General features: G+C 41.4%; 1 protein-coding gene across 2 annotated transcripts in view; it reads left to right on the forward strand.

Annotated features, from left to right (window-relative positions):
* The window catches only part of galnt1 (UDP-N-acetyl-alpha-D-galactosamine:polypeptide N-acetylgalactosaminyltransferase 1), a 53,011-nt gene that overhangs the window by 33,117 nt on the left and 5,656 nt on the right, over positions 1–14,238 (forward strand). For both annotated transcript variants that reach the window (XM_006801337.3, XM_087848171.1), the window contains exons 5-10: positions 7,512–7,678; positions 8,292–8,419; positions 8,519–8,598; positions 8,977–9,147; positions 12,405–12,522; positions 12,835–13,015. In XM_006801337.3, coding sequence (XP_006801400.1) covers positions 7,512–7,678; positions 8,292–8,419; positions 8,519–8,598; positions 8,977–9,147; positions 12,405–12,522; positions 12,835–13,015 — 845 coding nt within the window. The remainder of the gene's footprint in view (positions 1–7,511; positions 7,679–8,291; positions 8,420–8,518; positions 8,599–8,976; positions 9,148–12,404; positions 12,523–12,834; positions 13,016–14,238) is intronic.

Here is a 14,238-nt window from a genome sequence, read left to right on the forward strand (position 1 = left end):
AGTGATGTAATGTTTTTTTCAACAACACTTTTATAATATACGTTATGTGTGTAATTCATATATCATGTGAGCAGAATTTCAATGTTGACTGTGTCTGTGTGTGAGTGCAAGTGGTTTTAGGTTGAAGGTTGTTCAGTCTTCAGACAGGCAGACGATGTGCATCCAGCCAACAGCTGAAAAGATATGTCAAGGTTGGCTCAGGGAGGTGGAAAGCAGCCCCCTCATCTTTTTTTTTTTTTTTTGCTTCAGTAGAGGAACATGCATCAGAAATGAAGGTTTTTGGAGCGATGGAGAGTAAGACTGACTGAGAGGCGTAACAGTGACAGGAAGGGGCACATGCACAGTAGACAGGCAGGAGAGTAAGAGGACCTTGATCCGTGAAATGGGTTTTAGTCTTTGAGCGAGAGTTGATTACTAGGTGTGTTTTCACTCAGCCTTCCCCCCGTCTATCTGCTTTTCCAATTAGTAGATAAGACGGAGTCAATATCGTGCAAGAGAACGTGTGGCTGCGTGTGTGTAGGAGTGCATGTATTTGTGTCTATTTCACTGCGTATTTGTGTGTGGATCAGCAAGTTTAGGGAAACTGGCTGAATTCATCAAAATGAGGTTGTCATTAGCTGATACTTTAAAGGGGGGAAAAAACTCACTTATGGTTTATTAAGGCCCGAGCACTGACAGTGCGAAGGCCATATTGTAATTAATTTGTTGCATTATTATGTTTCTGTCAAATGAATCTGGGGATTTTACTTAAATAAACTCCTCATAGTTTAATGTAATCATCTTCATATTTGATCAGTCTTGAACTAAAGACTTTGGTCATGCTACATTGTGAAGCTTTTGACTTTCTTTTGATTGTCGTGTCCGTGACGCAGTGGCGAGTTTTAGTCATTCAGCATTAAATTTTAATGTGTAATTCACACATAAATTGTCCAACTAGCCCCAAGCTTGACGTGATTTATAAGAGTTCATATATGACAGTATTTAACATGTTTTACACTCTGATCGAGGCAGGATCAGCGCACTAAATTTTGACCAGTTAACCCTCAAAGAGTTGATGTTACATTATTATGAGGGCTGTGAGTTTTTATTAAATGGTGGATCCGCTGGTGGCATTCCAAACTTTGATGTGCTGCCACGAGGAGCCAAAATAGTATAACTGAAATAGGCCTTGTTCAGTCTGTTCCAAACTTGACACTTAATAAGATTCAGACATCTATATCCCAATAGTCAATGATATTTTGAGCACCAGCTAGTGGGAACAGGAAATGTCAATTTTACTTTGATGAACTCCTCACAAGTTCACCATATTCACCTGAAAGGTTCTGCGAGTAAACTTCAAGCCTTCAGTTCAGCTCAGCTGTATTTCCACAGCACCAAATCACAACAGTTACATCAAGGCGCTTAAAGCCTTGATTATGCTTTAGTGTGAAGATTATGGCAGTCCACCCTAGGGCCATGGAAATTCTCCATGAATCACCTTTCGTGCAGTTTATATTTAATGGCTTTTGCACGTCAGTGTGGCAAAATGGCTGTTTTGTGCCACCTACAATATTTCAGTGAAGCCACCCCAGCACCATATTTAATCTGCATTTCTGTTGTTTTCTCTTAAGATAGACAAAAAGCCTGGAGTTTTGAGCCATACCTTATGCCCAACAGGAAGTCAGGCATTTTGAATGTAACATGCAGTCTTGGCAGAGTTTTGACCATTTTCTTGTCTTGGACTTTAACAAACTTGTGCAAGAAATTTAATTTGATGAGCTTTATATTTTGTCAGGTCACTCTAAAGGGCACCATCTAGTCGGCCAAGGAAATGATCTGGATCTTTTTTGTGCAGCAGCCAATTAGAATGCAGGCCTTATGACATCCACACGCCCCGGCCGAAGATCGCTACTTTCTGACGTTACGGTCACGCCTGTGTGTGTGTGCGTGTGTGTGTGTAATTCTATATGTGTCTGGGTGGATTTACAGTATGTGAAAATACTTTCCATGACCACACCTTTCAGAAAAGCTTTTTTTTTTTTGGTGATGACTACATTGTTGTTTTTGTTGTTTTTTGAGAATGCAGACTTTTATTGGTGTGTGTGTGTGTGTAATGTTGCAACAATAATGCTGTTTAATTAAAGCCAGTGCGCACGCCCATGTTTAAATATCCCCACAATTCCCTGCTTGAAGACGCAGCCTGTAACTCATTAGCTTGCTTTGCCGTTGCCAAATGTTGCTCCGCCACCCTGACTGTTCGAGTGCACAGGGCTCCCTACAATTGCTCTTTTAAAAAAAATGCTAATACAAATAAACATGTTTGTAACTGGCTGTGTATAGACACACGGTCTTCTTTTTCCTCTGCTACACACCAAAGATCATGCCTTCAGTCATGTTTTTTTCATGTGAGCAAGAAATAATGAGCCGCCTTAGAAAAACATTAAAAGACTCAAAGGCTGTCTCTGTTTTTACAGTGAATCATCGTGTGTGCTCATCGACCTCACTATTTTCGAGCATACGAACATGCACACCCCAAACACTGAGAATTACTTTGTGTTTTTAACGTGCTCCACGGGCAGCTGCAGGAGAGAATACACTCTTGACCTCGTCTTCTCTGTCGCTCTTGCATTCCTTGAGTCAGAATCAACCGCAGAGAGAGTGAGGAAGCATTCCGGCGCTCAGGATGATCACAAGCAGGAGGGGGAGTTATGAAGATGGAGGAAATCAGATCCGATTCCATTTGGCTCTTGTAAGAGCTGAATTTGTTAGAGGAAGGATGTCGGGCTGCTTTCAGTTTCGTCCTCCAACACTTAGAAAACACTTAGACTGTGAGACAGTTTTATATCGGGCTTGCATGCAGGTGTCATGGCAGGCTACGATTTTTGCTTGACCTACAGATGTGTGTACAGATGATTCTGTCTGCTCTAACTCTACCAACCCATACTTAATATATGTTATTCACAGGGATTTTAGTGGAACATGTTGCTTAATTTTGGTAAACATAAACCTGTAAAGAAATTACTTAATTAAAAAAAAGAATATTGTATGTAGTATGAATAGGTAGTCCTCTATGCAGCATTTACTGTAGTCTGTGTAACACTGAAGTAAAGCAGTCAAGGCCAGCAGTAAGGAGTTTTAATGTGACCCCTAAACTGTTTTTGATGGTTTTTATAAACTCAAGGCAACCTAAAACATAGTGAAAGAATTTCTGGAAATTCATTTTAAACATTTATTTGTAGGAGCGGGTATCTGTGCTGCTTTACAGCTAGTGCAATAAAACGTTATGAGCAAATAAAGGCAGCTACAGTGAAGAGACATAGTGTTGGAGTAGCTACATCGAGCAAGAAGGCTGACAAGAAGACATCGGAAGGCTGATTTTCATACTGAACTGAAATCAACCTTGAAATTGTCAGATTTATTTAAACTGTGCAAACTTCGTGCCTAAATCCTAAAGCGTCAGACATACAGGCCAAAACTGAGCCGACAAAAGGTCCAATCCAGGGGACTGGATTGCTTTGCGAACTGGAAATTGCAGATAAGAAGAGAATAACTTTTTATTGTTTTGCACCAGGAAGTATTTTGTCATAAATCATTAGAAACGGATCAAGTCTTGAGGGAGATTGTCTGAACTGTTAATTTAATTGGAGCCAGAGGTCTGAATCATCATCAGTTTTACAGCCTGACAAAGACATTACCTATGGCCTGCCATGCCGCACTGAAGCGGGATGCTTCAGCGAAGGAGCTGTGCCCACACATTATTTTGATTTACGACAGGAGCGTTTCTTTGTAATGACAGCGGACTGACTGAACGTGAATCATCTGTTTTATAGCTGGATGGTTCATTAAGTGTGAGCCTTTTCAAAATATGTTTGGACTTTTTTGCACTAAAAGAAAGGGGCTAATCTGGAGGTGTGTGTGTGTATGTATATATATATATATATATATATATATATATATATATATATATACAGTGGGGCAAAAAAGTATTTAGTCAGCCACCGATTGTGGAAGTTCCCCCACTTAAAATGATGACAGAGGTCAGTAATTTGCACCAGAGGTACACTTCAACTGTGAGAGACAGAATGTGAAAAAAAAATCCATGAATTCACATGGTAGGATTTGTAAAGAATTTATTCGTAAATCAGGGTGGAAAATAAGTATTTGGTCAATAACAAAAATACAACTCAATACTTTGTAACATAACCTTTGTTGGCAATAACAGAGGTCAAACGTTTACTATAGGTCTTTACCAGGTTTGCACACACAGTAGCTGGTATTTTGGCCCATTCCTCCATGCAGATCTTCTCAAGAGCAGTGATGTTTTGGGGCTGTCGCCGAGCAACACGGACTTTCAACTCCCGCCACAGATTTTCTATGGGGTTGAGGTCTGGAGACTGGCTAGGCCACTCCAGGACTTTCAAATGCTTCTTACGGAGCCACTCCTTTGTTGCCCGGGCGGTGTGTTTTGGATCATTGTCATGTTGGAAGACCCAGCCTCGTTTCATCTTCAAAGTTCTCACTGATGGAAGGAGGTTTTGGCTCAAAATCTCACGATACTTGGCCCCATTCATTCTGTCCTTAACACGGATCAGTCGTCCTGTCCCCTTGGCAGAAAAACAGCCCCATAGCATGATGTTTCCACCCCCATGCTTCACAGTAGGTATGGTGTTCTTGGGATGCAACTCAGTATTCTTCTTCCTCCAAACACGACGAGTTGAGTTTATAGCAAAAAGTTCTACTTTGGTTTCATCTGACCACATGACATTCTCCCAATCCTCTGCTGTATCATCCATGTGCTCTCTGGCAAACTTCAGACGGGCCTCGACATGCACTGGCTTCAGCAGCGGAACACGTCTGGCACTGCGGGATTTGATTCCCTGCCGTTGTAGTGTGTTACTGATGGTGACCTTTGTTACTTTGGTCCCAGCTCTCTGCAGGTCATTCACCAGGTCCCCCCGTGTGGTTCTGGGATCTTTGCTCACCGTTCTCATGATCATTTTGACCCCACGGGATGAGATCTTGCGTGGAGCCCCAGATCGAGGGAGATTATCAGTGGTCTTGTATGTCTTCCATTTTCTGATGATTGCTCCCACAGTTGATTTTTTCACACCAAGCTGCTTGCCTATTGTAGATTCACTCTTCCCAGTCTGGTGCAGGTCTACAATTCTTTTCCTGGTGTCCTTCGAAAGCTCTTTGGTCTTGGCCATGGCGGAGTTTGGAGTCTGACTGGTTGAGGCTGTGGACAGGTGTCTTTTATACAGATGATGAGGTCAAACAGGTGCCATTCATACAGGTAACGAGTGGGGGACAGAAAAGCTTCTTACAGAAGACGTTACAGGTCTGTGAGAGCCAGGGATTTTCCTTGTTTGAGGTGACCAAATACTTATTTTCCACCCTGATTTACGAATAAATTCTTTACAAATCCTACCATGTGAATTCATGGATTTTTTTTTCACATTCTGTCTCTCACAGTTGAAGTGTACCTCTGGTGCAAATTACTGACCTCTGTCATCATTTTAAGTGGGGGAACTTGCACAATCGGTGGCTGACTAAATACTTTTTTGCCCCACTGTATATATATATATATATATATATATATATATATATATATATATATATATATATATATATATATATATATATATATATATATATATATATATATATAAATTGGGTATTATGCAATGCTTTTACTGATCCAGCGCTGTTAAGATCAAACTGCGTATGTGTGAGGCCCAGCCATGAACAGAAATAAGCTGGACACCTCGCCTAACGAGTGTATACCTGACAATTTGACCATTTAAAATGTAGTGTTTCTCTGGAAATACTGTGGAGAGCTATTTAAAAAGATGTGACTAACTATCTTCACTGCGCTAATATTTGTTGTCTTGTGCCTGTTGTCCTGTGTTAGACAACTCCATCCTTCACTGTCTCTCAGTAAGAGAGTTTGATGTGTGCACTCAACACTGCAACGAAAATGACTCACACTCTAATTAATATCACTAATCAAGTGTGATCATGATGACCCACTAATTCTGTCTTTCTCGGTCTAAATCTGGGGATTTACGCTCGGATACTCGTTTATTATTCACCCTCAGTTTTCTTTGAAGTTGATTACGATGATTTTTCACAAGGAGCAAAATGATGATCTGAGTGATTTTAGGACTGTCTAATGTGGCTTAGTTTTGGTTTTTTTTTTATTCTTATATAAAGTCGATGTAGCTGCAGCTCTCACAGTCGCACAGAGCCCGGATTGTTATGTGTCTCCTAGGATTTTTCTTTTTCCTTTCTTTGTTCAGTCTCTGCAAGTTCATGTTTGTTTAAAATCAAGTCTGCATTTTCACTTACTGCCTGTATTGTTGCCTTTTTTGAAGCCTTGTCTGCTTTTAGTTTTTGATGCATCTCGCACACCTTTTCTTTTTGCTCCTTTGTATTTTTTGTTGTTTCTGCTTCATGTTGTATCTTCAGCTGTTTCATCATTTGTGCTGTGCAGTTATCTACTCTTGAATGAGCTTGCCTTGTCTAAGCAACTTTGTATCATTCGACACACAAAGCATTTGGTGACATTGAAGATTTTTGAAATTTAGAACTAATTAAAATAAGCAGACTGTAGATTAATAACTAATTTAAAATATAATTCAATCTCTGAAATAATGCCAAGTCTGTTTTATAGATACAAATTGTTATACATTGTATCAACCTTTTTCTAACCAGTTCCAAACAAAGTCTTTTAGAATACTGTAAATAAATGATGTACCAAGCTACTCTGACATCGTTCATTAGTTTTGCTTTCTTCTGTTTTGGGTTGAGCGTTCTACTCTGAGCACCTCCCGAACAGACACCATTTGAGCTCGTTTCTGCGTCTTCTATCTGGAGTCTCATTCTCTCAGTCACTACCCACTGCCTGTGGCCTTAGGTAACAGTAGGAGCGTAGATCCCTAAATGGGCCAGACGAATATAAAATAACATCATGCTTGTTTGACCGTCACTTTAAACATTTGGCTTAGACCATTAACTCATGAGGAGCATGTTTAATGAAGTATTAAACAACGTGAGACAATCTATTTTCTATTCTCTAATAGACTTCTTTTTGGAACCGCCCCCATTTGTCCATTAGGTTTATTTAACTTCTGCATTTCTGACTTCACTTTTCAGACCAAGAGTCTACATCTAAAAAAAAATTAAGGAGTTGCTTTTTGAATCATATCTGTTGATCCAGAAGTAGATGGAAAGGTTCAGGTTGATATCATATATTCTGTGTACAAGATTCTGGCTTTAATATCACGTCAGTTCTACTGTATGTCTTCTGGACCAGTTCTGTTGTGGCATCTCTTTGAGAGATGCAGTTAGTTAATAGCATGTCTCTGGGCCTTCTAAGTTTTTCTTTCTGCTTTAATTCATATGGGTAGCAGACCAAACTTGCAACCAAATATTTATTTATGTAGAAATATGCTTGTAAATATTCTTGTATTCTTGCAGCATGGAGTTGACCCTTTTGATTATTTTACCATGTTTTTGATTACTCGCTTTAGGTGCAAGAACAAGTTATACCCCGATAATCTTCCTCGCACCAGCGTTGTGATTGTATTTCACAACGAGGCGTGGACCACGCTGCTGCGAACCGTCCACTCCGTGATTGACCGCTCTCCACACACACTGCTGGAGGAGATTGTTCTGGTGGATGATGCCAGCGAGAGAGGTAAACTCACACACTTACACACACGCACAGTAACACTCACTGCAGATAATTCCTTCAGTCTCTCTCTAGTTTGAGGCTTAGCCTATTTTTTAGAGCTATGATTTTTGCTGGATTCTGCGTAGGTAGATGTTTTTGCACATGTGTGTATGTGCCTGTACTGGTGCCCAAGAGATAGTCAGTGCATGTATGAGGGCTGTGTGTGCCACTCCACCCTGTGCAGTACTGTTAATCCCTGTTTGGGGGAGATTAGGTCTTTAATTTGCCAGACGCAGGGATTACACTCTGTTATTACCCTCAATCCCCCACCTACCCCCCCACCCCAACCAACTACCACCAGCAGAAGCAACCTTACGAGACCTCAGGTTAGATGGTGCAGGTCACGGATTGTGTGTTTATGTTTGCACTTGTGTTCAAGCTGATGGAGAAGCTCCTAGCGGGTACAAGAGGTATCGTATGAAAAGGCCACATACGTGAAAGAAAACACGCAAGCACACAGTTATCTCTGATCCCTGCTGCTACAAATGGAGTGGGTTGGAGGAACAGCTTGTAATCCAGCTTTTGTTTTGTAGGCGCCTGTTTTGCATTCTTATCTGTTTATATATGCATTTATTAGATTTCCTCAAACAGCAGTTGGAGAGGTATGTGAGAAAATTGGAAGTCCCCGTCAGAGTCGTGAGGATGGAGCAGCGGTCCGGGCTCATCCGCGCACGCCTCAAGGGAGCGTCTATCTCCACTGGCCAGGTGTGTGCGCATGTCCACATACGTGACATCCACAGCAACTGCTCTCCATATTGTGTTTGCACTGTAGATTTGTCTTATGTTTTCCCTCCATGTTCTCAGGTCATAACCTTTCTGGATGCTCACTGTGAATGCACAACAGGATGGCTGGAGCCTCTGCTTGCCCGCATCAAACAAGACAGGTAAGGCACACAAACACGAAAGATACGCAGACCATTGGCAAGCCTGGAAAAGAAAATCAATAAAGTATTGTTGAGCCTGCAGGTGGCTTGCCCTTGTGTTTATCTTACGCTTAATTACTCATTCTCTGTTTACTGCTACCCGTAAGCAGGTATACACACACACACTCACACCAGCACATGGAGAAAACGCACAGGGTTTACAAAGGTGTAATGAGAGATGACTGACAGCTGGTGAGAAGTTGGCTTATGACTGTTTTTGGTTCTGGAGGTGACACATCTTGTAGATGAGCTTTTAGCCTTGATTGATGTCCACCCAGGGTTATGAACAGCAGGTTGATGTACTGTGTTTGTGTTCTGATGTGTTTCTGTTTACTGTAGGAAAACAGTGGTGTGCCCCATTATCGACGTTATCAGCGATGATACCTTTGAGTACATGGCAGGCTCTGACATGACATACGGAGGATTCAACTGGAAGCTCAACTTCCGCTGGTACCCTGTACCTCAAAGGGAGATGGACCGACGCAAAGGAGACCGCACGCTGCCTGTCAGGTGGGTGGTACACACAGCAAGATGAGTCTTTAAATTTCATTGCTATTATCCTTTTCATACTTATAAAACAGACTGACAGCAGTTTCTATGCTTCAAGTTAAGTCTTTTCATTTTACCAAAGGACATCTATGACCCTGGGCTAGTCCTGATCTAACTAAATTCTGCAGAGAGGCCCTTAAATCTTACCCTTTGATCCATGTAAACTATTACTTTTGCCATACAGTCACAGCTGATACCACAGTCCTCCTACTGCAACCCTCCATCCTTTGAAACGGTTTGCTCCATCTTTCAACCTGAAAATGAGTCGTACTCTCAAAAGCCACTAAATTTGGTACACCCCATCAGAATAGGGAGAAAGGGTGATTTAAGTGACTTTGACGGAGTATCTCCTAAACCACCATCTGGTATACACAGTATAGTGCAAAAAAGAGAAGACAGTGAGTGGAAATTATCTGGGGAAAGTGCCTTGTTGTTGCCAGAGGTCAGAGGAAAATAGACAGAGACTGCTTTGAGCTGATAGGAAGGCAACAGTAACTCAAATGACTAAGGTATTTTTGGAAGGTATGCAGAAGAGCATCTCTGAATGAAGCAGATGAGCTGCATCAGCAGAAGACAACACCGGGTGCAACTCCTGTCAGCTAGGAACAGGAAACTGAGGTTACAGTTTGCTTGTGTTCACCAAAACAAGATTGGAAGATTGGAAAAATGTTGCCTGGTCTAATGAGTCTCACTTTCTGCTATGACATTCAGTTGATGATAGGATCAGAATTTGGTCTAAACAACATGAAAGCATGGATCTATCCTGTCTTATATCAGCATTTCAGGCTGCAGGTGGTGATGTAATAGTGTGGCAGATGTTTTCTTGGCAAACTGTTTTCCCTTTAGTACCAACTAATAATCATCAAAAACCAAAGCCTACATGAGTATTGTTGCTGACCATGTCCGTCCCTTTATGACCACAGTCTACCCATGCTCTCATCACTGCTTCCAGCAGTTCACGATAGTATATTGCGGCATTAAAGCCAAAAGTTTATTTTGTGCAATTGCATATGAACATGTTTACACACAGGAAGCAGTTATCTTTTCCAAGTTGCAGTTGATGAACACAGGTTACCGTTTCAGGATACTAGTTTATTTCTGTATTTCACACTCGCTTTTGTCAGGCACAAAGACACAGAAACAGCACAGTGGTCGAAACCAAACACATGCACACCAAAACAACCAAAACCCTGCCCAATTCAGTTAAGAAAACTAGAGAGACCTGAACTGCAGCCTGGCACGTTGACGTAAGCTCAGTTTGCTGTCATTAAACTTCACCAGACTGACCTTCTTTTCTTTTTTTTTAGTCTTTCTTATCATGACTCAAAGGATAGTTAAGTCTCATCCCGTTCATAGATGTTTTAAACACTGACACCTGCTTTTACGTAGAGAAGGAGCCACAGGACCTCTGCTCACACTGTGAGCTCCTGGCTGCCCAGTTCTGCATAAAACTCACTGATTGTGATATGTCGCCTAAAGGCCTTTACATTCTTTAATCAGAAACACTTAGGCACTGCGCCTAAGCCTTCCTATAGCAGGCAAAAATCCTGAACTCTTTATCTTTTTCAATCCCTGTTTATTCTATGGCTGCTACAACAGTGTATATGTTACCATTCAGTTTGCTGCTGCAGTTCATCATAAGAGGTTCTCAAGGCAGGAATACTGAAAGAATAGAGTGAACTTTCCACTTCTGTTCAATGCAAGATGTTTATGTAAGATTGTGTTTTTTGTTTTGAGGGGCTTTTTTTGTTGTTTGTAGACCTTGGAACTAAAATCAAGAGCTTATTTCTGCCTGTCTATCATCTCTTTTTCCTGCTCTTGTTTCTAAGCATGCTTGATGCCAATATTCAAGGTCACACACACATAATGTAGCTTATGTAACACCCCGCGCCCCCGATTTCAGTTGTTTTTCTCAGTTCTGCTTGACAAAATTTTCCTTAGGGTGTCTTTTAAGTGGCCTAAAAAACAAAACTGGGTTGTTGTGTCAGGGCAGAAAATTAATTTCCACTAATGACACGATTTACATAAAAACCCTGTTCTGCCACAGAGCACTTTCACATTATTGCACGTATGGAGTTTGCAGAATGAAAAAAAAACTGTAACGAATAATGCTGATGTGGTTTCAAGCTGTGCATTTGGTGGGGGAATTTCTCTTCATTAGACGATGCAAACTGCAGGTCTTTTGCTGTCACTCTCTGAGGAGCTGCATATGTTGACAGCAGAGGAGGAAATCAGCAGCTAAGCTAGTTATTATGGGCTCATCTACCTTGTAATTTACGGCAATGTGCAGAAGTCTCTACTCACTTGGGAAGGTTGTATTTGCCGCTGTTGGACTTTAAAAAAAATACAACAAACAGAAAAGATCTGAAGAAATTCTCTGAACTTGCTAAATGTGTCATTTTGATATTGTATGCTTCAAACACAAAGCTGAGTATTATCTGCCTTTGATGCTTTATACAGTGGCAGTGTTTGTGTTTATTTCAGTCTTGTGATATGTTGAGATGATGAACCACGCTTTTATGTACGTAAGGGCCGGTCCCTGTTTAGATAAATGACTTTAATTAGAATCCAGGATTTGCTGTAAATTAGTGGGTTTTCTTTGTTTTACTGCGACGTGTTTGAGTGTCGTAAAAACAAGTGATTTATTGTAAGCTGGGGCATTTAGAAAGCTTTGATATCTCTTCAGGAAAAAAGGAAAGGATACATAGATCTGTTGTGTTGGCCTCGTCGTTATTGTCTTTTGTTATAAAGCCACATTTTACGAACTGTTTGATGAACTGTTTTTCCATTTCTGGGTTGCTTATTATTTCCCGCTCTTAGCCAACTGCTGGACATGCACCATCAAACTGTGCACGTTCAGGATATGTTTGTCTGTTTGTGTGCAACATATTGTGTTTTTGTAAGAGATTTTAAGCAAAAGCGAAAACAGGCAGTGGAGAAGAATGAGCTCTAAAGAGGAGGAAGCCGTTCTGTAAGCGGGAGGGAAAATGGAAAGAGGCCTCGAGGCCGTTTAACTCTGACATGACTGTCACAGCAACAGCGAAGAGAGGAGAAAAAACAGGAAATCAGCAAATAACAGGGAGTGAGAGGAGTGAAATATAAAACCCTGATGGAATGTGTACATACTGGATGACCTTTAAAAAGCCGGCCGTCAGTGATTTAAGTGGCACTAACCTGCCTTTCTCCTAATTTACCTTTTCTCTGATGTCTCTGTTCAGGACCCCCACCATGGCAGGCGGCTTGTTCTCCATAGACAGAGATTATTTCCAGGAGATTGGCACATATGACGCAGGCATGGACATCTGGGGAGGAGAGAACCTGGAAATCTCTTTCAGAGTGAGTGAACACACCCACTGACAACTGACATGACTTTATTCTTCCATTCAGAAGTGTCAGCTAGGGTTCAAAAACACACACAGATGTTACACCTCTAGATTGACTTCACTGAATAAATTGTTGACCTGACTAAGACTTCATCAGACGTCATCCCGTCTGGCGTTGAGTCAAATTTATTCAGACTGGCACAGCCGGGACCAGTCTGCGTCATCCATCTCCCAGCTGAGTTCACTGGTCTGTCTTAGCTCGTTCAGCGCCCAATTTATGCAATTTATTCTCTAAATTAGTGTTGACAAGGCTTGTTTCTCATAGATTTGGCAGTGTGGCGGGACGCTAGAGATTGTCACGTGCTCTCACGTGGGTCACGTCTTCAGAAAGGCGACGCCCTATACGTTTCCAGGAGGAACAGGACAGATCATCAACAAAAACAACCGGCGTCTGGCAGAAGTTTGGATGGACGAATTTAAAAACTTCTTCTACATCATCTCTCCTGGTGAGTTTTGCCACATTTTGTGTGTTTGTGTGTGCGCGTGTTTGCGTTCATGTATGTGCTCGCGTGTGGAGGTTAATCTCTGTGACAGGTGTGATCTATCCATTAACCCGCTGACTGCGTGATATTGCAGTGGTGACCCAACAGTGCAGGATGGGGGGAGGCAGGGAGTAATTTCACGCTACAAAGCATGTGTTAACTTGCATGAACACACACACACAAGCTTGCAGCAGAAAAGCAACCAAAAGAGAAGCAGAGCTACTGAAATGAAGAATATTTTTAGATGCGAAGCATCTCGTGGAACACATTTATACCTCTCTCAGTTTTGTTGACAGGGGGCGCTCTTCTGTCTTTCTTACGCTTGTTTCAATAACCTGACAAGTTGTATAATACAGGTCTTACAGAGCTGGATGAAAGCATCAGCCCTAATTAGATCAGTTCCCGGGCATAACAATGAGATTATAATTCAGTTCCGTTTTATTGAGTTTTATTTATATAGCACCAAATCACAGCAACAGTGGCCTCAAGGCGCTTTATATTGTAACACTACAGTAATAGAGAGAAAACCCCAACAATCAGACGGCCCCTATGAGCAAGCACTTGACAATAGTAGGAAAGGAAAACTCCATTTAACAGGAAGAAACCTGCAGCAGAACCAGGCTCAGGGTGAGGCAGCCATCTGTTACGAGTTGGGGTTAGGCAAGGAAGACAGGACAGAAGAGAGACACAGATTAATAATAACTAACGATTAAATGCAGAGTGGTCCAGCCCTAACTATATGCTTGATCAAAAAAGAACGTTTTACACCTAATCTTAAAAGCAGAGAGACTGTCTGTCTCCTGGATTCAATTTGATGAGCTTTTAACCTGAATGGATACATGAAAGCACGGATATAAGGGAAAGTTATAGTTGTAATAGTGGCCCAAAGTTAAAAGACAAAGCTAATAATTGAAGTAATTGAGTGCATGATTTCATGGTCCCGTCCTGCTGAGTGAGTATGTAAAGGTACTGTACTGAAAAAACAAGAAGTGGACTGTCTTGCTAGACGGGCCAGACTTCACTGAATTCAAGCCAAAGGGCTGCACCGTTTCTAAACACAATTCAATCATAACTCAACAAAATGATATGAGTAGCATCTCAGCGTTACAGGGTTTTTGTTTTTTTATTTGTAAGCATAAAACACATAAGTGGAAACTGGACCTCCACAGTGTGCTAGCTCCATTTTC

The sequence above is a fragment of the Neolamprologus brichardi genome, chromosome 11 (assembly GCF_056152115.1).
Source record: "Neolamprologus brichardi isolate AB-2024 chromosome 11, ASM5615211v1, whole genome shotgun sequence".
In the NCBI taxonomy this organism is placed as follows: domain Eukaryota; kingdom Metazoa; phylum Chordata; class Actinopteri; order Cichliformes; family Cichlidae; genus Neolamprologus; species Neolamprologus brichardi.